The sequence below is a fragment of the Grus americana genome, chromosome 1 (assembly GCF_028858705.1).
Source record: "Grus americana isolate bGruAme1 chromosome 1, bGruAme1.mat, whole genome shotgun sequence".
Classification (NCBI taxonomy): domain Eukaryota; kingdom Metazoa; phylum Chordata; class Aves; order Gruiformes; family Gruidae; genus Grus; species Grus americana.
The window spans coordinates 25,022,722-25,049,802 of NC_072852.1; the positions used below are offsets into that span (position 1 = coordinate 25,022,722).

Genomic DNA, 27,081 nt, shown 5'->3' on the forward strand with positions numbered 1-27,081 from the left:
CCTCATTTTAAAGCCTTCCAAGCAGAATGATTATCACCCTCCTCTGCTCTGAGTTTCATCACTTGCATGGTCCCTGCTAACTCGCTTGTCTCTGCACCATATTCAGTTGCACAGAGTAGTCACATTGACATGTCTTAAATGGCCCAATGCTGCGAAAGGACAGGCCTGTGAAGAAACACTTCTAGCCATACATAAACACACGAGCTGACACTGCAGATTTTGTTTACGCAGGCCACTGAACTGAGCAGGATAATAAATATTGCAGTTTTATTGTCCCTTCTAATGGAAGATCTCCAAGTGCTTGGTCATGACTTGGATACTCTCCACAATTACAAAAGACAACAATCAATTACAAAAGACAACTATCAATTACAAAAGACAACGTTATCTTTTACAGCGAGATCATTATCTCTTACAGTGAGACTTAAATTTTGACTTTAACATTCGTGTCCCAGCCTCATTTTTGTGAAAAACCCTGGGAGATGCAGAACATCAGGTAGGAGCTGAGTGTCACAGTCCCCGAGCCATTTGGCTTGCTGGTAGAAGTATGCATGGCTGGACAGGGGAGCCATCAGATGATAATGTGAGCCAGTAAGCTTGGTCATATATCCTGCAGGGCACTAAAATGATGGTAATCATTGTTAATAAATGATTGCTATTGATATAATTTACCTCATTTCTGTGCATCCTTTTCCCCCTGCTTTATCAGAATATTAATAAAGAAGGGAAAAAGAGGCGAAGGATTCCTCTGGGCAAAATGTCATGCTGCTGACATTTATTCTGAGGTCTTGGTTAGGCTTACAGTTGCTTTACGAATGTGTGAAATAGCATAGAATTCACTTTAGTGTGATAGCAAGCAGTGGCCTAATGATTCCCTACCGGCTGCTGAAGTGGAAATGAAAAGGAGAAATTATAGTGTTAAGAAGGAGACCGTTTTCTGGAAGTTTAATTTCCTTTTTTGGTGAGGAGTCCATTCCAGTTTCAGCAATGCAAACTTAATCCTGCTTTGAAAACATTTCTCTCTGTGTGTGTATGACCACTATAAGCTCCTTCTCTCGGTCCTCCTGTAAATGTCCTCAGATCTGCGTTCTCCATCTGGATCTACCTGTAGATCCATGCAGTCAGCAGGGAAAAGAACGAGATTTCTGAGAAATTCTCCACCTGAGTATATTTCCACTCTACTCTTTCTCTATGTGTATGTGTGAATGCGCATACGTATGTGAGCAATACAGGTATCCAAGTCCATACTTATGCCAAGTATTGTCACAGTTCAGTTATGCATGGATTTTGAATTAGATGGTCTTTATTTTAAAGGACATTTCTTATAACTTAGAACAAATTTTCTGTTTTGTGTTTCACTGAAGAGAAATGCATTACATACCTGCTTGCTTTTTCTGCATAGACAGGTGATTGTGATCAGTTTAAAGTTTCTACTTAGAAAAAAAATTCATTAATGTTGACAGGAAATATGTCTGAGCAAAAAACGTAAGGGCTTGGCTCTCACAATCAAAGACCTTACTGGGGTTTATACATACATACAAAAATTGATTTTCCTAAATGAGGTTTCTAATTTTTCCTGAATCTACTCAACACACATTTTTACCTGCTTTGTTTCCCTTGAATGCTGTATTGTAGCTTTACCTCATGCTGTTTGCATTGAAGAGAATTAATGTGGAAGGAAAGAACAATTTCAGATATTGAATTCTGGTTCTGATAACACCTGCAAGTGCAATTACTTGGGACTTGTGCAGTCTTTAGATATGTAAGTTTTACTGTATCATATGCAAGTTATAAAATTTCAGGTGATTTAGTAGGAACAGAAATTTCAAATTTGAAAAACTGCCTTGAAGTTGTGATAACCTACCACCTTAATGAAATAGGTACATGAACAAGAAAGGTGTATTCAAATGAGTTTCTGGTAATTCCTGATAAGCTAAGCATCTCCATGGGGAATGTTTGGGGGATTCTGATTCTAACTAGGTCACCCTACAAACATTTCTGGTGGAAAAAGTTTAGACATCTTCTGGGTTCAGTTTCAGCAGAGCAGAAATTTTGTCTCTGTCAGTTTTAGTTATAAAGAATTAAAGTCAAAATTAGTTGCAGGTAGGTAAGATTCTTTGCAATTTACAGACTGTAATAGCTGCATCAAAGCTTGCATTTGAATTTGAACTTACTGAAATTTTGTGCTGCTCCAAACCAGTGTGATTTTTCAGTACTATGTCTAATTTCGTATCTTTGTACATGATGGACAGACAGTATCTCATGGTTCACATTTTGTACTGATAAGTTAATTCAAACAGTAGGACTTGGAAAAAGTAGTAGGTAAAATATGTGTAGGTCACTTAGCAGGCAGGAAAATACATCCTAACAAGATTTGGCTTCTATATCTTTTGAAAACTAGGAATCTAGGCTTTGACCATTGTGATGAAGAAGCCTTCCTCATTCTGCATCCTACTCAGGTCATGCTGAGGTCTAGATCTGTAGATGATTTGGGACAGAATCACACAGAATCACAGAATAATTGAGGTTGGAAGTGACCTGTGGAGGTCATCCATTCCAACCTCCCTGCCCAAGCAGGGCCACCTAGAGCCAGTTGCCCAATACCATGTCCAGTTGTATTTTGAACTTCTCCAGGGATGGAGACTCCACAACTTCTGTGGGCAACCTGTGCCAGCGCTCGGTCACCCTCACAGTAGAAAAAGTGTTTCCTAATGTTCAGATGGAATCTCCTGTGTGCCTTTGGCCCTGTCACTGAGCACCACTGAAAAGAGCCTGGCTCCATCTTCTTTACAATCTCCCTTCTGGTGACTATACACATTCATGAGATCCCCTCCTGAGCCTTCTCTTCTCCAGGCTAAACAGTCTGAGCTCTCTCAAGCTTTCCATATAGGAGAGATGCTCCAGACCCTTCCTCACCCTTGTGGCCCTTGGTTGGACTCTCTCCAGTATGTCTCTCTTGTACTGAGGGGGCCGGCACTGGACCGAGCATTCCAGGTATGGCCTCACCAGTGCTGAGTAGAGGGGAAGGATTACCCGCGCTTGACCTGCTGGCAATATTTCATCTAATGCAGCCCAGGATACCATTAGCTTTCTTTTTCACATTGCTGGCTCATGTTCAATTTTGTGTCCTCCAGGATCCCCAGGTCCTTTTCTGCAAAGCTGCTTTCCAGCCAGTTGGCCCCCAGTGTGTACTGGTGCCTGGGGTTGTTCCTCCCCAAGGAGAGGACTTTGCACTTCCCCTTGTTGAATTTCATGAGGTCCCTGTCAGCCCATTTCTTCAGCCTGTGGAGGTCCCTCTGGATGGCAGCACAACCTTCTGGTGTATCAGAGGATGGATCCAGGACCAATCCAGTCTCCTCAATAAAACAGGAGAGACTGCTTGAGGTTTATATGAAGTGCAAGATTCACCAAATCTAGGACCAAAATTGAAATTATATTTTAAGATAGCTTAGAGGGGAAGAAAAATCCAAAATCCACAAAACACTAGAAATCATAAAAATGTAAACAGTTAATACTCTCAAAAATAGAGATAATTGGTAACTCTTTGCTTAATGTTCTAGATTTTGACAGCTCAAAGCACTGTTATGCTACAGTCTTGCACCGACAGATGAATGAAATAAGTGTAATCAAGAATATTCTTTCTGTTTGCTATACATGTGATTTTATAAACTTGACACTGCAAAGAACATCTTTGTGGTTATACCAAATTCTAATGCCTTTCAAATTTTTAACCTTTAGCAGTGAGATACAAACAGCCATTGCCTGCATCACAGATTTGTGGTACAGTATCTTTCAGCAAAACTGATATATTTGCAGGGGTTGTGGTGATGCTGTCCATAGTGAGGCCATGACGCTACGTCAGATAGAAAACATGGAGGAAAACTGACCTGTTTGCATGGGAAGGAAACTGAAATGGTAATTTCAGAAAAAGGATTTGAAATGTGCTGATATTTGGCTGGGATGTGAATGCTGAGTGGCTTCTGATGTCCCACAGCCAAACCCCAGCAAGCAGCGTGATTCGCCATTCAGCTGGGAGCAGCAACCCTGCACTCAGCACACAACAGCCGTCTAGCATCATTTTTTAAATTATATTTTGTGAAAAAAGATTGTAAAGATCCCTGTTAAAGTGAATTGAGAAAATGTAAGTGTACAGTCAACTTGGTATCCTGTCAAAAGAATTATTGATGGTAATTACCTCATCATTCAGCCCTTCAAATTCATAGGTGACCAAAAGGATTTTTTTACCTCCCCTTTCACAGTGTATTTTGAGCTTTTGTCTTGGACATCAATTCCCTAAATATTTTCAGGCTCTTTTCTGCATTTATGAAGTTTAATATTAATAAGAAATATCTGGTTATTATATTGCACTTTTTTATTTTACTAGAAGGTACGATTTTAAGGTAGTTTTGTGATTCCAACAACTGGTTTAATCGTGTTATGACTAAATCTGGAAAAATTACCATTTGCCATCTAAGTAGTGTATATACAGAGAACGCACTGTAGCCCAGTATGGAGGCAGGGACTAGGCTAAGATCCAACCTAAAAAGAGAAAGGGAATGTACCCTTTCTCCTCCTTGTCTCCCTCCTTGAAAGTACAGAGAGACCTTCCTCTAGCTGCTACAGTAAGATCAACAAGTCTACAGAGAGGATGTGGTCGTAGATCCATATCATAAGAAATGAAAAGGAGCAATGAGCACCACCAGGACAGTTTTCTTATTCTTATTGATGTGCACACCTAAACATAGCAATAAAAAAGTCAAGTAGTACAAGACTGAAAAAGAAGGCATAACCATCTGTTGAACTGATATCCAAAAATCCCACGTTGGAATGTGTGAAATGTAGCCTGCTTCTGTGGTTCATTACCATTCATATTTTCAGCCAATGAAAATTTTATTTTCCCAGTATTTTGTATTTTTCTTGTATGTGTTTGCAACCATTCAATTTATATTTGTTTGTAATTTCAAATATATAAAATGGCCCCAAATCTTTTTTCTTGTCTCTAGCCATTCTATTTTGGAACAGCCAACAAAAACCCAGCAACAACAACAAAACAAATGAATAATTTGAATCTAAGGTCTGTTTGCTTTGAAAAAAGATCAGCATGTTGGCGCATCAAAATGTTGCCAGATCAGCTGTCTTTCTCCTTTCCAAGAGAGATGATTCTGAATTAGGAGGCTTGCAAAACAGATCAAAGGGAAGAATTTTGTCCAGGCTACTTCTATTGAAGGTTCAGTTAGTAATTACAGTGTTCAGTTCTTGTCTAGGACAATATAAATTGCACTCTTTCTTTTCTGTGTCTTATTTAATCAGGTCTTGTGATAGTTCACTGCATATCTGAGATCAAAAATGGAATTGATAAATCCAGAGGAACAAGACAGTGACTCACACATCGCATGGTTCAGATTAGGTAAAGGTGAAGAAGGCACTAAACAACAGAATAAAATATGGTTTAATGATTGACAACACTGCCACTACGGACTGTTCCCAAATAATCTAATTTGATTTACAAGAATTCAGTGTAAATATAATCAATTTCTCAAGGAAGTATCTTGTCATTTATAGTTTAGCATGAAATATATGGCATGGGAAAAATTATTTTAATTCAGTAAGCTCATATTTGTGCAGCAACAAAAGAATAAGAAAACGTGCCTGAAGCAGAGAGGCAGGGATGTACTGGGGGAGCGCTCAGCTTCCCACTGCAGCTCAGCTCCAGGAAGGACCGACTGCCGTCTTCAGGTCTCCACTGGGTCCCAGGTTGGGATGTTTCAGAGATCCTTCTTCCAGCCCCAAGGCTAAATTTTCTTGAATATCTGTGAGGTAATGCTTTCTGATTTCAGATGTGCTAAATTACCTCACCCACAGGTAACTTATAGAAATGCATCTTCAGTCTGAAGGGATGAATATACAGGCTGGTAATGGTTTGGGGGCCATTTCTCCAGAGAACTGATGCTTTGAGGGTCCCATTTGGTGTAGTTGTCCTGCCTGCCTATGGCTGTGCAAGTAAGGACTCGCAGGGCTGCACAGTCCGTGACTGCCTGTATATTCAGCCACAAATATGACCGAGACAAATCCCACTTTTAGAAATCTATTTAGCAAGCTGTATTGCCTCCCTTCTTCAGCATGGGTAATTTGTTAAAACAAGTTTAATGATGGGAAACTAGTGGATTTCTTAGTCCCTGACCTCCCTTCTTTACAGGCAAATGCTCTTTCAGTTCATGTGCTTTTTCAGAGACGAAAGGGACTCTTTATGCGAGAGCCTCAAGACAAGGTACTGGCAGCAGAGCAATAGAAATAAAGCTGTAGTCTCATGATTATATTCTAATAGCTTTCTTTTTATTTTAAGATACTTAAACCTAATCCCCCAAGTTAGCCCAATCACAGTCTCCAACGTAACCTTGTTTTCAGCTATTAGCAGGTGGTTTTTAAAGCCCTCTTTAGATGATGTGCTGGGCCCACATAGTGAAGTCAATTGTTAGACAGGATATAATTTAGACTTCAGCTCTTCCTCTCAGTTTGAAATAAAATGATTACATTTCAGGAGAGCCTAAGGGAAGATTAAGTGTTTTATATCAAAAGTTGGATATTTTCTTTTGTTTTACACTCTTCTTTTAAAGAAAATGGTATTCATTTAAAATAATGCATGTTCTGATGTATTTGAAAAGGCACTACTCTGAATTAAAAAGAAATTCATAAAGTATGCATGTATGGGAGAGGAAGATTGCAATCTTCATTTGAGTGTTTAGTCAAAGGTTTTTAACTCAGCCCATTCTGCTTTGTTCGTAGAATGAGGTATCTGCAAAGATGCGTTGTAAATAACAGATGGCCCATAGTGTTTAGAGAGCAGCGGTTAAGGTGACAAAATCTTCTGGGGCTCCTCTCCACAGGCAGGTTATAAAGAGATATGATAGCCTCTGTTCCAGACTGGAAAATGGTCCTTGCCTGTCTTTAAACTCGTTAAAAGTGGTTCCAGGCAGGAGCTCCACATAATTATAGTTCTGGTAACCCCTGTGATGCCTCTCATTTCGTGTATCCCAAAGTTATCCAAGGGCAGAGGCCACTTACAGAATACAAAGTTGTAAAGCTGACATGGGTCTTAAAAATAGATGGAATAGCCCAGATATGAACAGAGTAAGAAGTGAAGAGTAAGAAGTGAACAACAGGATTAAGTTATCATCTGATAAGGTCAGCTAGCTTTTACCGTTGATATCAATGGGGCTGTTGTACCAAGGATGCCCTGGGCATATATGTAAAAAAAACATTATCTATTAAAGGGAATGCCTAGAAAACTCCTAAAAGCAAATGTATATATGCAGTGAAGTCTCTTGTAGGAGTTCACCACATCAGCCAAATGAGCATAAATCTTTTTCCAGAAGCCATCAGAAGAGTCTAAATATAACACTGCTGTAGGTAAGTAGCCTGCTTTCAAGCCTGTTAAAATGACGAGTGCAAAAACTACTGTTGTTACGAAGGGGGGTGGTTACTGAACTGGCAATTTGAAGTTTTCTTGTGATTTTATAGCAGAAAAAAAAGTTAATTTATTTCAGTGTATTCTTTTGTAAAAAAAATAAAATTCTTTTACCTGTTAGCACTAATGATTAGTACTATCTTAAGGCAGCATTGACAACATGGTTCTACATGCATTTGCCTAAGATCAGTGGTGTTTCTTTTCACCTGTGGACACCTGACCATGGGAACCTAGGTTAACACCACCTCATTATCCTCCATACTGCCAATTAAATGGACAGACAATATTAAATATTGAGGTTGACTGAGAATTTAAGAAGGATGGATGCTCATGGTACAGAATGGTGAAGGTCTGTGTTCAACTGCTATTATCTCGTACATAGGAGATGAATTGTTAATGTGCTATTATTCCAGATTTCTCGAAGAACTGATGTAGTCGGGAAATTAAGACGACAATTAATGGCCACTGAGGAAGAAGACACTTTATCATATCCTCCTCTGAATGTGACCACTGGAAATAATATATGCATCCTTTTTTACGCTAGTAATTTCAGCCTTAAAGCCAACAGTTCGGTTTTTATAGATTTGACAAATACAACATTTGTAAGGCAGAATGTGGATCTTTCATACTCTGACTGCTCAGACATCAACACAACGTGAGTAGCACAAGAAATTTCCTATCATAATACATATCATTCTGAAAACTAATCAGAAACGGTGCAATGTCTAGTTAATACTAATTTAATTTTCTTCTTCTCAAGCATCCAAAATAAAAAATACTAAATTGGATGTTCTCAGAAGAAAAAGATTGAGTCAAAACCACAAAAATTGTTCGGATGCAGCCTCTTATTTTCACAATTTTTTTCCTCTTACATGCCTTACTTCCTTGTTTGTTTATATTTGGTCCAAACAGGTTTCCCTGTGCTGGATCTCACAGTCACAGAAATCTCCACTGGCATTAATGAGATCATCATTTCATTGTAAAATTCCCTTGAAAGGGAGTATTGCCAGTTACTAGGTAGTAATTCAGCTGGAGGTACATTAATGAAACATGATCTCTGTTGTCCTTTACTTTGAAGCACCTGCTCTTGGGTAAAAAAAGACCCTCCAGAAATATTTTGTCATATTTTTCTGTGTACTGAACCTTTGCTATATGACTTTTGTAATTGCCTATTGATTTAGAATATTCCCTCCGATTGAAATGTCACAATGATCTAATTAAAGCTGACTACTCTAACATTAAAAATCTGTTTCTTATTCTTAGACTGTCATTAAAATACACAAAGCCAGTGAATGGAATCAGCAGCCTAGAGATAAGGTAACTTATGATTTATTCTTAAATAGATATTTGTGATGTACAAAGCCTGTTTGTAAATTAGGAGCAAAAAAAGAGGAGTTAAGTGAAACTGGTTTTGAAATTACGAGTTGCTTTCTGTTCTGAGGAGTTACTATGCAGGAGAAAAATAATACAGTCTTTATAGAGAATATATTAATATGCTCGGCTAAAGTTCTGAAAAAGTGGTGTAAGGTGCTGGTATATGCAACATCCTGCTTTGCTAATAGGATCAGACCACCATCCTGTCTCAGGGAAATCTAACTGTGATTTGTAAACAATTCTAGGGACTGAAGTCTGCTTGCATGACCAGGGTTGTATTTAGTCATAATGTGGATTACCAGCATATTCTGTCAGAGCCAGCTTGTGGCTAATAAGAGGTGCAAGACCTCGTAATTTTTCTGCTCCATGGGTGGTGACAAGACCACATTTCTCCTACCATGAGAAGAGGGAAGAAAAGTTAGGGAATAGGAAGACTTGAGATGAAAAGTCAAAGGGAGAGCTTGCAGCTGTTGCTCTCACTGGTGGATTCTAGGGATGGGAAAAGCATCTGCTGCTGTTTGAGGGCTGTCATACAGCTGCTAATCCACAAATGTCAGTTCTTTCCTCAGCAGCAGGAACAGCAGTTAAAATTATTTTCTTAAGCTCTGGTGAAGATAATGTGGCCTGCTGTATTCATTCAGGTACCTCAGTTAGTTGCTTAAATTTATTCAGAAAGGACTTGGGCCAGGGAACTTGCACTGAATTAAATTTGAATATCTCAGAGGATGAACTGGATGTTTGCTTGGACAGCAGAAGGACAAACGAGTTTTGCCATCTAAAATGCTTTTGACATCTTGAATAAAGGACATTGAAATCCAAGGAAACCAAAGAGAGGAACTTTAAAGTAATAATGTAGGAGACAATCAGAGCTTGAAAATCATTTTGATAGGAGAGTAAAAGAGGCACATGGCGCAAAGACGATAAGCACGAATAAATAAATATGGTTATTTACACTGAGATAGAAGGACATTCTACATTTAGGTAAAAGAACCCCCAGAAGGCCTTGTGTTGAAGAGAGTCAGTGATGTGTTTGGAATTGCGTTTGGAGTGTATAGAGACACTTGCAGTCATCATCAGAGGCCATGGTAGGTGGCAAGAAACCAAACATGCTTTGTTATTTAACATCTCCCCTCCACCCCAAGCATCTAGAGCTTTGTGAAAGAACAAAATGTACAGATGAGATTGCTGTTAGTGTAGGTTTTTTTACTTTTTTGAGTATTGTAGTTAGCTGTGTATAGGATCCTTGAGACTTGTCCTTTGTGATGGAGTCAAGCGTTTCTTGGTTTCAGTACTGTAATTTATCACAGGGGAATACATTTCCCTGAACACCACAGGGAATTTAAGAAACATTTTCCTTGGATCCTATTCCAAAAATACTGTTCTCAAACCAAGATTTTGCCTAAGTTGTGTCTTTTACTCCAAGTCACAAAATATCACTTTCTCTGGTGCTGCCCTGGTGTTTCTCTGTCTACTGCTCCTGTCTCACTCTCATACAGACAGACCCACCAAAACAGTGCCCTGGATTCTCATTCTGCGTCTTTGCTCATACTACTGCAGGTCTTAGTTGCTGTCCTGTAATCGCTTTCTGTATGAATGAATCTGTTGCTTTCTACATTTGTCCTGAATGTGAGCATCCTCAGCATAATGCCATGCTTTCTAGTAAAATTACAATTCCAAGAAAATAATATGAATCCTAAAGCACTTGGAAATCCTATGGAACATGACACTGTGCTGTAAAACTAGCTACAGAGTTAACTGATAGATCTTAGAGGGGTTGTTTTCTTTAAGGTAGGTTTTGCTCAACTATACAACAGTAAATTGCAAACCTTAGGATGCTACTATAGAAACAAAATGCTTTGGCAGTTGAAACATTTCTCTTAGATTTTGATTGCTGCAGCAGCATAAGAAGATCAAATGTGATGTTAGTGCACGCATATGGATTTAATGATTATTCAGATTTATGTTTAGTCATCTGTTTGTTAAAATCTTATAATTTTAATTATTTATTGGGAGAAAACTTTAATGTGGTTATGAATGTGAGGTGCATCTGAAGAGAAGAAATTCGAAGCAACTCTGCAGACAGACTGACTGTAAATTAAAGGAGAACATTAGTACAAAAGGTGAATGGTTCATGTTTTCTCTCTTATTCTGGAATTTTTTTTTACATCCTTTGAGCCTGTTGTAGTAAAATACTCAAAGTTTCTCTTGACCCGTGCTTCTACTTGAATACGTTATAACTAAACACCGAAATGCATAAACAGGCCTTGAAGCTGGGATGAGAAACTCAGGCTCCACAGAAGCTTCTCGCAGAAGCCACCCCTGTAGCCCCCCCCCCCCGCCACCAAAACCTTGTCATGCAAACCCAACACATTCCACCCCTCGCCTCTGTGAATCACATATTTAAGAATTATCATTAAAAAACACATTCAACATAAAAACTTCACAAACACTAATCACATCTACAAAAAAGAAAAAAGAATTCCTCACACCAAAATCAAAATAACATCATCACAACACCAAACAAGAGTGGACAATTTACACACAGAATCCACCCCTCGTCCCTTCACCACTATTTCAGTCTCTTCCTATGTTCAGTCCATGTTTTGCCCGTTGCCTCTTCCAATTACTATCCTTAACTCAATTTCCTTGAGCCCCCACATTGGGCACCAAAAAAGACTGTGGTGGGTTGACCCTGGCTGGGGGTCACCAGAGCCACTCTGTCACTCCCCTCCTTCACTGGACAGGGGAGAAAAACTATAACGAAAAGCTTGTGGGTCGATACAAGGACAGGGAGAGATCACTCACCAATTATCATCATGAGCAAAACAGACCGAACTTAGAGAGGGAATTCATCTAATTTATTACCAAGGAAAACAGAGTAGAGCAATGAGAAATAAAACCAACTCTTAAAACACCTCCCCCCACCCCTCCCATCTTCCCGGGCTCAACTTCACTCCCGGCTTTAACCTCTGCCCCCCTCAGCGGCACAGGGGGACGGGGAATGGGGGTTACGGTCAGTTCATCACACGTTGTTTCTGCCGCTTCTTCATCCTCAGGGGGAGGACTCCTCTCATCGTTCCCCTGCTCCAGCATGGAGTCCCTCTCACGGGAGACAGTCCTTCATGAACTTCTCCAATGTGAGTCTCTCCCATGGCCTACAGTCCTTCATGAACTGCTCCAGCATGGGTCTCTCCCATGGGGTGCAGACCTTCAGGAGCAGACTGCTCCAGCATGGGTCCCCCACGGGGTCACAAGTCCTGCCAGCAAACCTGCTCTGGCGTGGGCTCCTCTCTCCACGGATCCACAGGTCCTGCCAGGAGCTTGCTCCAGCGTAGGCTTCCCACAGGGCCACAGCCTCCTTCAGGTGCCTCCACCTGCTCCGGCGTGGGGTCCTCCACGGGCTGCAGGTGGAATCTCTACACCCCCTCATCCTTCCTCCATGGGCTGCAGGGGGACAGCCTGCTTCACCATGGTCTTCACCACAGGCTGCAGGGGGATCTCTGCTCCGGCGCCTGGAGCACCTCCTCCCCCTCCATCTGCACTGACCTTGGTGTCTGCAGAGTTTCTTACATCTTCCCACTCCTCTCTCTGGCTGCAAAAGCTCTCCCTAACTGTTATTTTCCCTTCTTAAATATGCTATCACAGAGGCGCTGATTGGCTTGGCCTTGGCCAGCGGCGAGTCCGTCTTGGAGCCGGCTGGCTGTGGCTCTATCAGACACAGGGGAAGCTTCTAGCAGCTTCTCACAGAAGCAACCCCTGTAGCCCCCCCACTACCAAAACCTTGCCATGCAAACCCAATACACCTGTTGAGGATAGGGTGTGAGCAAGCAGCTACATGGGTGCTTGGCTGCAGGCTGGCATCAACCCACAACACCTCAGAAGCCTTTATAAAGAAAACTTTCTGCTAAAGACACACCTGGTTATTTGTGCTGTTTTCTATTGGATTATCTCTTGATTTAAGAGGTGATTGTGTCATTTTAGGCTTGTTTTAGCTACCATAATACAATATTGTATGGCATATAATGCAAATAATAAGATATACCTAACAGAACCAGAAAAATCCATTGATCTTTTCATGATTCAGGAACACTTTATTCACCTTGTTTACCTCAGCACATCTATTGTCAAGAGCTTCTAAAACCCACAGAGATACATTTCAACCTCTGTTTTCCCCTTCTGGTTCGGTTCATTTTGATTACATTTCTTGTTCAAGATTCCTCAGTAAGATTGCAGTCTGCCTCAATAAACAGGACACAAGCAGGGCAAAGAGGTGGGAAGGAACAGAGCTTAAAGCCATGACTGCATTTTTTATCCTGTAAGGCCGTTTACTTAAGTGTGGGAGAGCATCCCTTGAAGACAGATAGTGACATCAGAGAGGACCACATTCAAATAGCTCAATTTATTCATGAATAAAAGAGGCTCTAACTTCAGCAGCATGAGCTGGATCCAGAGCCTGCCTTTACACCACTAGCCTACTACCTCATGGTAAGCAGCTAGTCATATCCCACCTCCTACCAGCAGCTGCAATAGCTTCATCCAATGCAAGCAGCTGCCATCTCCCTCTCTCTAGCAAGAGCAGCAGTCCCATTCACCCTCCTGCACTTGCCACCGAGAGGTGAGGTGTTAGGGACAGGTTGCAGAGTGTTTCTGGTTGTGCTAGTTTTAGAAAAGTGAACTATTGCTGCAGCAGGGGTAGGAGCAGTGGGCGGTAGTTTTTGCTGGGAGAAGCATCATCTCAGCTCTCTCAGGAGCCGATGACATCCGGCTGTTCAAGCACCTGTCTTGTCATCTCCTCTGGGAAAAGGTGTCAAAGTGGATGGAAGTGCAGAGCATTAGTATTTTCCCCACTTACACTGATAAGTACTTTACTGTTGTTGTTGCTCATAGCGTGTACAGAATAGAATTGACCCAAAAACCACATTTTAAAGTCTTTTACCTAACAGTTGTGTTTCTCTTTGAATCTTTGAAACAGTGGTAATTCCAGCTAGTTTCCTTTTCAGAAGTCTCTCCTTGCAATGAATAACCACATGAGATGATCAGTAACAGGCGGTAGCATTTATAGTTCTTATGGTTATGTGGCACAAAGGGAGGCTGGCCTATGACCAGGAATTGTTTGTGCCACAATGCATAAAGTACATAATGTCTGTGTGAAAGTTTGCTTCCTGTATTTGCTCTAATGCTTAATATGAACGCAGCATTTCCTATAAACCCAAGGTACTTTCAGTTCTGCAGATAAAATCTTTGTCTCCCCTCCCCTTGTCATTCATTTGCTATATTATGCTCATTCCATTTGCCATCTACTTATCTGAGAAAATATTAAACTCAATGAAGTAATACTATTGATTTTTGTTGTTTGAATGTCTTTTTTGTAAATTAATGAATTATAGTTGTATCAGTTAAGTGTGTGCTTGTTGGAGGTTATTCACTATCAGTTGCTTGGAAAAATGCTAAGGATAAAAGCCTGTATTATTAAGTTAACCATGCTCCACAATCTTAATTCTCATAAATCTGTAAGTAACAAAAAATGTTGGTCTTTGGTACAATGTGAAGAGACAGTGTTCTCTTGGAGGTCACTTTAGACTGTACTCACATACGTAGCCTTATAAAACTTGTTTGTTCATATGGTAAGTCTCCAAAGAATTTCCTTGTTTATCACTTTTCTTATCTTCTCAGCAAAAGTACAGAGCACACCCAGCACCTATGGTTGGCACAAACATTTAAGTAAACTTCTCTGTGCTTATAACTGGCCTTCAGCTAGTGCTATAGCATTGCTACTGAGACACCATGGCAATTCTGTTCCGATTGTGCTGTATATCAGGAAAAGATTCATTTCTTCTAGCAATTAATATCTAGGCTAATACATGTTTTAATTTTGTAACTTTATCACTATAACAATATAATATTTTCCATAAATATTTGTGACTGTGTGCTAGACTAAATTCAAATGTTTTTCTCTTTTTCACTGATGCTTGCAGCTGAATGTTGTATGGAAAGAGCTGTTTAGGCTCAAAATGTAAGGAATGCCATACAACAAAACATCCTTTTCTTATTTGAATGATACTTTGAGTTCTGAGATTCTTTCTGAGCATTTTGAAACTCTTAAGGGTTATGAAGTCACATGAATCAAAAGACACAGATTATTAAAAAAAAAAAAAGGAAAAGGCTCAATTACTGTAGTAACCTACCCTGTCAACTTTTGTGTGTTACTCCTAAGGAGGGTTGTTTGCATTGAGTTTAGACTCTATGTTGTGTGGATGACATGCTACTGAAAGCAATCAATTTGAACAAACAAGCAATATTCTACAACAGAGAATATTCTCTCTATATATACATATAACACCTATAGAACATAAAATATTCTATATTGTGCCACATTTATAAATGACTGCTTACTTTTTCAAACCTATTATAATTGCATATAGGTATTACTCCAAATTTTAAAATCCACATACAGTGTTACCCATTGAAATATTAGAATATTTCATTTTGTAGCAAGTCTCACTGCTACAAAGATTCCTCTTCTAAAGCCTTTGTGGTTATCAATAAGCAAAAAAAATCTTCAGCAATCTATATAAAGCAATACATACATAGGCCAAGTAGGGTTAAAGTACTAAGCAACATACAATAAGGAGAAAAGTTTATCATTTCCTTATGAGATAACTTGAATACCTAAAAGTAACTGGGTAAAAAGTGGTAAAGACTAGGACATAGTCCTGATCTGTAAAGAATTAGGGTGTACTTCTGCATGTTCTCAATTTCTGCTTCAGAACATTTGGGAGGTGTTCAGCCTGCAGTGGTAGTAACGTAGATAAATTTATAAAGATTATAAACTACTGGAAACTGCTGCAATACTGCATATACACAGACCTTTTCAAAATGAGAAAGTATTTATTTGTACCTAACCCACTACAAATTGGGAAGATAGGGCTGATGACCCTCCCCACCCTCCAGGGAGAAAAAACTCTCTCTTCTACACCAAATTCAGACATTTGCAAAGGAAATTGCCATTTAGGCATCTGAGCCAAGGAAGAATTGCAATGATAAATCAGAATGGTTATCATGCCCATACCTATCATAAAAGCAATTTTAAAAAAATCCCAAGAAATGTTTACTGAGAGCCACTGCAGGCTGACTGACAGTCTCTCAGGTTCTGCTCTACTGATTATAAACTGTTGGTAACTGATGAAATACTGCACAGACAGAGGCCCTTGAAGAATGAAATCGTATTTGCTCCTTGCCTGCCACAGCTACGGAAAGCTGTGCTTGTGAGATGAAACTCTAAGAAGTAGTAAAAACATATTCACAGAGTCTCTTCACTTATGACCAATCCTAATGACGTGGGAGGCCAAGCTAAGATACCAACTGTGACGTTTGCAGCTAGCAATAGTGAATCTTTATCTGCCACTGGTACTTTATCATAAGAATATTAACTTTTTCCTTCCGTCATTTTGACTTTTTTTTCCCCCTCTCTTGTCTTTCTAGGTTTTTAATGAGCAATAAGTTCTATGGAAGCTCGGCTAGAAATTGGTCCACTTTAGATTCGGTTGAGATTGTACAAGATGAAGGAAAGTTGGCTAAATTTAATGTTTCTGTCATCTCTGCTCCTGCAGAGTATTCATTTCATTGTCAGCTGGTGGGAACAAGCAATCTCTATCCTGCAAGGCTGATTCCATCCAACGATGAGGCAAAAAACTGGGATGTTTTCATTTCCAGGTTGCAAGTGAGTACACATTGCCATTTCAGAGATAATTCCAAGAACTATTACTTGCTATTGTAGGTGCTGAACGACACACATTCATAATGCCCTTACTTTCATTTCAGCCTGAGGGAAAAATGTAAAAGAAAAGCTGTTCGCCCTAGGTGAGCTATTCAATAAAGGGGTAAAAAAGACGGCAGTTGCTGAACAATAAGAACATGAAAGCACAGCTTTGAAAAACAAAAAAACTATGAAGTTGTCCACGGAAAAGAAAAACCAATAAACCCAAATGCGCTTAATCAGGCAAAGAATGACTAAGTCCCCATGCCTGTTTAATGAATTGGGCTGCTATTGGAAACATGGGCCTCTTAGGTGGGTGGCTTCATGCTGCTTACTTTGTTTTTATTTGATTTCTTTGCACTTTGTTTACCTAGGAAAGTACAGCTTAGTGTGGTTACTGTTTTCAGTGACATAGACCGTCTGTGCTCCTACAGATAGAAACAAAGCCGGGTGCAATTAGATTTAATGGAAGGTTTGCCATGGACTTCAATCGGAGAAATACTAGGTCCCGCATGGCCCAGAAGGAAAGCAGCTGTTTGGGTTTTTTTGAATGAGGCATAGATTTTCTGTGTATTTAGTGCAGTAGTACAGGCTACATATGTGAGGTGTAGAGGACTGCATCTTCATTATTTTGAGCATTGATCTTGACTTATGAGAAACACGTCAACATTTATATCTTAAAACCATATTGCACTAAGGGATCTCTTTGATTAGAGCGATCATGGAAATGATAGCAATAATTCCAAACTGGACTCTGTTTGTCATAGATGAGGCAACCCCATTATAACTGGGTACAAATGCTGATATAATTGTATTAATGATTTCAGTAATAAACCAAATCTCAATAATCTGAGCCCAGATTTGAGATTTATGCTTAAATGGTGGAAATCTCAACGGAAGAGCATTGGTGCTGAGACTTATTTTCCACAAATTCAGGATCGAGTCCCACATTTTTTTGAGAAGGAACATAGCAATACACACCAATGCTGTGAAAGTTCCTCCTGATGGTATTTTTTATGGAAAGGCCTGAAAATACCTGAGTCCACACAACTGTACTTTGCCTAGTCAACTCTTTGAAGTTAGACTTTGGCATCACTAGGCTATGAGAGTACATAGGCTATGAAAATATGAAGCATCCACTTACAACATATCTTTTCCTTGAGTTTCTATGTACATTGATACTGCTGCCTTCTCAGAGCTTAGAGAGAGGCCTTGCTCCATCCTTAGTAGGCATCGTTTCATTGGGGTCTTGATTGAGAGTAGAAGTAGTAGGTTTCCTTATCAATTTGGAGCAGCAGGGGCTTCCACTGCTCAGACAACAGAACTTCCAGTTCCTCCTGGGAAAGGCCTTTTTCTGTGATCAAGTCCTAAACATGGAACAAAACCTGAAAAGTCCTATTCTGATCTTTTCTGTTGTTTGAGAAAACAGAAAGTCACTATTCTGGGCTCGTTTCTAAGTTCTGTCTGAACTAGATCATACCTTTCTAGATATCTTCCACTGATATGTAGTGAAATCTGATTGATCTCAATATAAGTCTTTGTTCTAGAATGAGATTTGGAAAAACCCAAGCTCTGCTGCATGGTGAAAAAAAGCACATGGGATGTGCTCAGTGGTTGCAGCCAGCACAAAATCTTGTTGCTGAAACTGAGGAACATGATTTTCATGTCAACGTTATGCAATGAACCAGAAACAAGGATCCAATGCCAATCTAGCTGGTACAATTGCACTTTGCAATCTTGGGTCCTGAAAACAGTATCGCTGTATTAGATGGACACGGCACCTGCACAGTGAAGCCTCGCATAGCTTGTTCCCAGGCAAGGCTGAACTGATACAGCCTTTTCCTTTGGTTCTGGAGCTAGCTCAGTCACTACTGCCTAAAGAACCTCTGTGGGATGCTGTCTAGGTGTGCCCTACTCTCACAGCTGTACACAGCACCAAAACTGCTCTGGTTTTGGTGGGGTTTTTTGTTGGTTTTGTTGTTGTTGTTATAGGAATGGTTGCTCTACCATGATACCTTTTATCCTTTTGAGGATCTCAGAATTGTCTGAAGTTAGAGGAAGCTGCTGCCAAAAACACTGCTTTTCTTTAGTATGTGTCATAATGGTTTAGAAGCACCTTTGTTCTTAAGAAAAAACTGCCAAAAACTTTAAAATCAAGATTATTAGGATTCTTTGTGGCTAAAATATTTTTAAGTTCAAAAATTAGATGTTCAGTCTACACTTAGCCATGAAAACAAAAGATTTTACTTGAAGGGCTTGTCAAAGGTCAAATGATGAGAAAACTCCATTCAAAAATATTTTTAAAATTAACAGTAAATGCAGACTAGTATAACCAAGACAAATGACACTGGTCCAAACACTAAAATTAAAACTTCCGCAGTACACAGGCCTGTATCCAAAAGACTTTTACATTCATAAAAATTAGAGAATCACATGTAAGTATTTTTAACTTTTCTATATGTAGAAATGCTGCTAGGAGTCACAATTTTATCTCCCACCTGGTATCCAACACGCCCACAGAAATTATAAAGCTTCAGAAAAGCAATAAAAGAACCCTGCATATACTTCATCTCCCACCTAAAAGTAGACATAGCATTTTAATAATGTACAATTAAAACTTTCACCTCGGAGGTTCAATAGGCATAATCCTGCTTCAAAAAAGCCACAGTAGGATTGACATAATAAAATTCAGTATTTCTGGCTCTAAATCAGAAGCGGTAAAGCCTTTCTAAACCAAATATACCTGTTAAGTGCTTCAGAGAGTTCTTGTAAATGTGCTAAGAACAGTGTATTGTTTTCCAAAATTTCAATCCTTTTTTTTCAACAAAAATGACATAAATCATCACCTGCTTTCTGTTTTTATTGTAAATAAGTCTTTCAGACGACATTTTATAACTCCTATTCACATTCTCATCTGTTGTCAAAGCAGTGGCTTAACAAGCGAAGGCTTTGGTAATCACCTGTGTTCTCTAAAACTGTGCAAACAGTTATCCAACCCGTAAGCTTATTTTCACTAATCCTGCTTTAATCAGAAGTCTGACTGCCTATAGTGAAAGCAGGCAGTTTTTGCAATTTAGCTGCCATGATCTGACTTGGAAAGATTCTTCTAAAAGAGGCCCAGAAAAGCTGAAATTGCTAAAATTGTCTTAACCTCCATAGTACCTAAATAACTCTTCATTCTGCGTATCCTAATAGTTTTATTAATCAGCGTTCTCGAAGGTATAGACATTGGTCTTAACACATATATTATGTACATATTAACTTTATGTGGCTGAGCCACGAATGAACTCAAGAGTGCTTACTAGTGTAGCATGGTATGCAAGCCACAAACTAATTTCTTCAATGTTTGTATCAACACCTTTCCTAGGAAGTTCAAACTCTTATTACCACAAAGTTTTCCATTTAGTTTATCATAAAGCACAGAATAATCATGGAGTGGGAACATAGAAAAGTAGAAATCCATGATCTTCTGCTTCCTTGGTTATTGCCTGGTGAGGGAAGTGATTTAAATAAAATATTCCTTTTTTATTTTATTCTAGAATATTTTATAGAAAATAGTCAGTTTTAAGTCTTGTTTTTTACTGGTGGATTTATGATGTTTGATGCTTTCCTTGCATACCCATTTCAAAGACTCTGTAAATACATGAACCCCAGTCTTCATTTTTCTTTATAAAATTATTTAAGAAAGACTCAAAAACACAGATCAGATTAATTCTTTCCTTCCTTAATTTTCTTTCACCAGTTAGATTCCCTTCCTTCTGAAGGAATCAGTGCTTATGTCATTATGTGTATGTGTGTAGAGGGGGGATTGTCTTCTCTTTCTTCATAGTTTTCTAATCCTTTGACTGGTTTTAACAAGATTTTTAGAAGGATAGTGGTGTCAAAGGCATTCAGTTTGTTGATACTTTTTGCAAAATTGGTGGCTAGGCAGAGAATAGATCCCCAAATTAGTTGATTTTTCTGAGGAAAATAATCTGGTAGGAGCTCAGTCAGTGGCAGACCTCAAGAATCCAGTCAAAGGAGAGATATTACAGGTTTTTCTAACCGCTGGAAAAGCTTATATGGGTTTCATATGTTAATAGACATCACAGATCCCACACCTCAATAAATCAAGCCCTCTCTCCTGTTTTGAGTATCTGATGTCTAAGGAGGGGGAAGAAAGGTTTCACAACTGTTTTCTCCTTGAACTTTCACTAAAACTCAGCCAAAAAGGTCATCTTCGTTAGATGAATTTTAAAGTAGGTTTCAGGAGTTCTGCTTGTCAAAGAGTTATTAGCTAGCAATCTCAGGGTATTTCAACAAATCTCATGATTGGTGATGGGCCTTAACTCTTATGCTTTCAAGGGTTTTGAGTTTTAAGTGGTCATTGAGCAATACTGATCACACGTCCCCTTTGTGACTTCACTTCTAAGAGTAACATAAATTTCCGAAGTGGGAAACCTACTTCCTGCCAAACAAATGAATTTTGCATCTTTAATTTCCTGGGTGAAAAGGGTACCTGGAAAATTGTTATGCAGAGGATTTCGTTCTCCATCTTTTTTAATGGGCAGAGTGTGAGTGGTAATTAACAGGTGTGGTTTTTGTAATTACCACATATATCCTGAAAGTAGGGCCTATGCTCCACACTTAATTGCACTCCTATTTCTACCTATCTTCATTTTCAGATTCAAGGCTTCAACATTGAAAACAACCAGTTTTCCTACGCAAGTGATTGTACAGGTTTCTTCACACCTGGAATCTGGATGGGGTTGGTAACATCTATAGTTTTACTGTGGATCCTGGCCTATGGAATCCATATGATCATGCAGCTCACAACAAACAGCAGATTTGATGATCCCAAAGGTCCGGCTCTGTCAGTTCCTCAGACAGAATAGTCATGGATTGACTTAATGCTGCTATGGCTTTTCCTGGTCTGATATTTATGATTTTTATAACCTTTCTACTTCATAATATGTGTAACCTAAAAAGATATAATGGTAGAAAGAGATAATTAAATTACATATAAAAAGGATCCTTATGCTTGGCAACAATAATAATTCTACTTGTTATTACTTTCATTTGTTAACAGCTATCTGTGTTAAGGTCTAAGGTGAGGCTGTAGAGGTTATTACTCTATCTAGCTATTAGAAAGACCTTTACAAACTGCCTTCAGATTAACTATTATTGGCAAAGAAAGGATATCACAACAGAGATAAAAGGGGAGGATAAATAACTTATTTGATAGGAAAATATATATTGTAACTACTGGTCTCTCTAAAGGCTCTTTAGTACACATCATGTTGATGCTACATCTTAAGGAGGTTGAACTGTGTCTTGTCATTTTTTCTCTTGAGAAAACCATCCAGAAATGTACAGAACTAATAAAGTATAAGTCATTAACTAAATGGTCTTGAAAAGTTTTTTCAAAATACATCACTTTGTTCAGATGTGGTATCACAAGTGAGAATGGGTGGATTAAGGTTTAGCTTCCCTCTAATGTTATCTTATGTCTCTGAGATTTATGTTGAGTAATGCTAACTTATGCGTTTGTTTTAGCCGTGAACAGCTGATGGAGTTACCAAGTTACTAGGTCCCTGTCCAAACTGATCACAAAATTCTTTGTGGCATCATGGCAATGAATGCAACTTTTCAAGCTCATAACCTAGTATGATTCAATGTGCCAGTGCAGACAGCATCTTAACAGAGATAAGGTAATTTTCTTAGCATCCCTCCTTTTCCAGGTATCTTTGGAGTAGTTATGAAGTTTGTACAAAAAAGGGGGGAAAAAAAAATGAAGTCATTAGAAGCACTGTGCTAATGTACTCTTTCGGTCTGAGCATGTTTATGGTCATCTCAATGACTCCAGAAGCCTGAAAACATTCAATGTGTGCTGAATTCTTCAGCAATTAATAAAGACACTACATCTTATTGGGCAATCTGATTATGAAGTAATTTACTAAATGTTATGAAAAACTAGGAAATAGTAAAAGAGCAATGGAAAAAGGGTAAAAAATGGTAAAAATAACATTTTCATTCTTTCTTCTGTAATGTTTTGTTATGACTGTGCATGTTCTATTAGTAGTTAAAGAACACAAAGATATCATTTTGACAAAATTACATTTGTCGCATGGGAAAAATTCTAACTCTTCTGATCTTGATCCATGTCATAGGACAATGATAGAGAGGAAAGACAGAATCAACTATTTAACTAGACCAACAGTAGTTTCTACCCATCATTCCTGGATGTCACATTTTTATTATGCAGTCAGAGAGGTAAATTAAATGCTGTCTGAAGCTATTCCTCCTGAATCATTCAATCCTGACCTGGAAAACAAAAAGAAAGCTGACATGTAACTAGCAGAGGTGACTCCTTTGCTGTAATATTTTTCCCCAAATGTTTTTCAAAACATCAAAGAATGCTGGCATTTGATCTACACAAAAATACTATGTTAGAAAGGCACATTTTCTTTGCAAAAATTAGTTGCTAGGAGAGACAACTGGACTTGTTTTATTAATTCTCCTTTCAAAGCAAGTTACTGAACATGACAATTGAAAATTGACATAATAGTCATGAACTGATAGCTAGAAGAGAGGAAGGCTATTACTTAGTTTTTTTAGAAGTTACTTAGTTTTTTTTAGAAGACAGCTTTCTTATTAATTTTATCTAGATTCCAAAAAAAATTTGGAACAGATTTTGTTCAACAGTGATGATATGTAATAAGAGCTTTATAAGGCCACCCAGCTCAGGATCCTATCTCCAGCAGTGGTATGAGTATAGTGAGCACACAGAGTACTTCCCGCAGATGTTCTCCCATTCTCCACCATTTAAGCTCAGGGACTTCCTCAGCCAGAAGTGGTGTCTTAGTATTTAGTAACTCTGGGTATAGCTGTAGTCCATGGATTTGTCTAGCCTCCTCTTGAGCCTGTGGACTCTCCTAGAGCTCACAGTGTCCCACTGGGGGATACTTGTACCCTCTCTTCCTTGGCTGGGCTGGACTCTGGAGAAGGGGAAGAGGAAACAGTCTCATATAGGCTGTACCATGGGGAAGAGATAAGCATGTTTCAGAAGAGCTCAAATTGGAAGAGATGTTGGAAGAAATGTTTGTTGGATTAGCTTTTCACTGATTCAGTAGAACTTAAGTCCTCTGAAAAGGGCCAGACCAAACTGTCTGCTGTGTTTGACACCACACATTCCAGGGTGAAGGGGAAGGTCTTTTTTAGGGAGAAAAGTTTTTTCTTTCTACTTTTTCTCACAACAGTGATATCATGAATGCTTTGGCAAGTAGGGCCTGTGAGGGCATATAGTCTGTTTCTATGGCGAGTTGGGATATCCCTGTGATGGAAAATTCAAGCCACATGTTGTAGCCCTTGATGTGGTAGGGTTATCCTTGTGAGATCTGTGCTGGGAAAGACAGTAGAAAAGGAAAGGAGCTGTCTACAGCCCTAGCTATCCTGGGGACCAGGTGGACTGGACTTTGGGGACAATGGCCAGTCCCTCTTAGAAGAGGATCAACTGCTCTCTGTTCACATGTGGTGGGTTGACCTTGGCTGGCTGGCAGACACTCACAGAGGCCACCCCTGCTGCCAACACCTGGACACGGACATCCAGTACACCACCTCAGGGGACCATGTGTGCTGCTGGAGTCCCCATGCCACCTGGAACCCCTGCAGCTGCACATCACGCTGCCCTGTGGCTGGGGACAAAGACAGGTTATCACTGATTTTGGCAGGGCTGGATTCCCTTCGTTTTAAATAGGGCTGGGCCTCAAGAGATTCTAGCAGGATTTTGCACCTACCTGTGTTTGTTCACCTTTCTGAAAAAAGTTAGAAATCTGTCAAGGGCCTTCCAGTTCTTTGTACTTCTGATTTCACAATTCAGCTTAATCACAGGTGTACCTGTTAAAGCATGCCTGCTTGGGGAGCTGTTCCAGCCAGAATATGAGCTCTGTCTGGAAGGTGCGAGCCTTTAGGACTTCCCCCAGAGATCACTGAAGTTATCAGAAGTACTGATTTCCATGAGTGCTAGCTCATTTCTCTACAAAGTACAAAAAATTTTAATAAATATGGAAGGGATGATGGGAAAGAGCATCAAGTAGAAAAGTAGAAGGTTGGGGTTTTTTTTCTTTCAAATATATAAATAAATTAAACTATCAAGAAAAGAATATCAGAAACTATCAAAATACTATGGCACAACTTGAAAAAAATCAATTTAACTGTGAAAAATCAAGATTGCAACCAGAGAAACCTCAAACCTAAACAAAAAAGTCCTGAAGACATAAATTAAGATATTTCTTCACAAAATTCAGCTATGATTATTTCTTGGAGGGGAGAACTGAGATGGAGCTAGAATCTGAGCCTCCTGACAGGATACAGGTTTGCTTTGTGTCCTGGTCTGTTGGTTTCTCTGCTTGTAAAATTACTTATTTTGCAAATCATGTAGAAACCCAGCAATGTCTTGTAATGAAACAAAATTCCAACAGGAGTAGTCCAAAAGTAGTATTTTTATGTTGGCAGCAAAGGAAGATAAGTCACTCCATCTGTCAAGGGAAGACTCAATGAAGTAATTGGCTCCTCCCTTCTTTCTGGGTGACTCATAAATAATTAATATGCAAATCTAAATCAGCTGAATTATTAGGCAGTGTCCAGGCATTGGAGGGCTCCGTAATTATTTCAGTGTAAACTGGGCTCAAGCAGGGGAAACTAGAGATGCTAAAAACAAGGAATGACCATGAGAAGCTAACTCAAGATAATCAGAGATGCAAGAAGCAGCCTGAATGTTGGGTACTGGTCACTGCTGGCAAAACAATAGCAGTAAGCCTCAGCGGGTGGTGATGATTGTGGGGGCAAGCGTAGCAATAATCTAATCCTTACATTGAACAAGAGGATGAGCAAACCCATGCAAGGGGGGGCAGGAATTCCTTTTCCTGTTGGCGGATTTTTCTGTTGCATTCTGTGGTGGGTTGACCTTAACCAGCTGCCAGACACCCACTCTCTCGCTCCTCCTCCTTCTTCTCCTTAACAAGACATGGGGAGAAAATAAGATAGAGAAGATTTCAGGTCAAAATAAAGGCAGGGACACTGCTTACCATTGTAGGCAAAACAGACTTATGGAAGATTAATTTATTGCCAGTTAAAATAGGTTGGCTAGTGAGAAAAAAAAAAATTAAAATAATGCCTTCAATCTGCTCAAATGCCAAAAAATCTCGTGATGTCTAATATCTTCTAGTAAAGGAACCTGATCTTCATTTTGCTAATAAAGGTTCTGCTCTCAGATTAGTCCATTCCCTATCAAAACTTAATGCAAAATCAAGGAGAAAAGAGCTGTTTCTTCAGAACTCAGATTTCTAAAGGCTTAAAAATTATTGAAGAAGTGAAGGGGGGAAAAAAAAAAAAGCAAGAAAGGAATGAGATCTTGCCAAGGGGTGGTTCCCTGAGTAAGTAGTCTCTCACTTCCACAATGTGGGACAGTGTCTTTCTTAGCCTTCCTACCTGTGTGGGTGGAAAGGAGACTTACGACAGTGACTGAGCCCAAGAGCAAATCATCTGCTGTTGATGTCCCACAAATGAAGTGGCTTCCTTATCTTCACAACAACTTTTTATATGCCTCTTGTTTGAACACGGGTTCCCTGCTCCAGATTGGCTGGATTTCTGTGTAACCCCCGGACCTGGTATGTTCTTGAATTACTATAGTTGCACTTAGTTTTAGACTGTTTTATATAGCTTTCATTATAGCCATAATAGAAGACAGTTTACTGAATGATCATACATTTTCTTCTTTCCAAATGGCAATGTGGGTGTCCAGTGGAAGACTGGGAAACCCATTTTGAGTCTGTCTTAATACTCTTTTAACTAGTTCTGTAGAAGTAACATAAAATGAATATGCAATTTTCTTTAGTTAATGAAAACTGTGCAAAAATAATCTTTGCAACATAAACAAACCCAAGAAATTCTTTCATAAAAATACTTTTGGAAGGTGGATAAGTTAAAGACCTTCTGACGGAATGTTTGAATTATAATTCTGTGTATCCTATTTATTCTGGATAAATACAGATACGTAAGGGTAGTAGAGTGATCAATTTAGCTGTTTAACAGATATCTTTCACTGAAGCATACTGGCATGATTTGAGATGTTACTGTCCCTCTCTACCCTGCCTTTTATTCACATATACCTGTGCCTCAGCTGTTCATTAAGTTCACACTGCTGTGCTCTCTTTTTCCACCAAGGATGTAATAGATCAGATTTTGCACTAGAGTAGCTGAGATGCAGGTTCTCGTCTGGGTCTGTCATTCCTGCTGCTGAGTAATAAAATCCTGGCAGAGGAGCAAAGCAGATAGCTGCAAACACTGATGTCTTAACACATTATAGTGATATTGGGGAAGGTTTTTTATTATAGCTGTCAAAAGGGGAAACCAAAGCATGCAAGCAGCCATGTGCCCTGTCAGAGTCAAAGACCACTTTGCTGATAGCCTGAGAGGCAGGACTGGCTCCAGTTTAGGCAGCATGTTT

The 27,081-nt window shown here is 39.3% G+C and overlaps 1 protein-coding gene across 1 annotated transcript in view; it reads left to right on the plus strand.

Annotated features, from left to right (window-relative positions):
• Positions 1–21,979, plus strand: part of ATP6AP1 (ATPase H+ transporting accessory protein 1) — a 56,032-nt gene extending 34,053 nt beyond the window's left edge. Inside the window, exons 7-10 of the mRNA XM_054807208.1 lie at positions 7,879–8,120; positions 8,729–8,782; positions 16,322–16,559; positions 21,260–21,979. Of these exons, the coding sequence (XP_054663183.1) occupies positions 7,879–8,120; positions 8,729–8,782; positions 16,322–16,559; positions 21,260–21,469 (744 nt within the window). The 3' untranslated portion in view covers positions 21,470–21,979. The remainder of the gene's footprint in view (positions 1–7,878; positions 8,121–8,728; positions 8,783–16,321; positions 16,560–21,259) is intronic.
• The last annotated feature ends 5,102 nt before the right edge of the window (positions 21,980–27,081 follow it).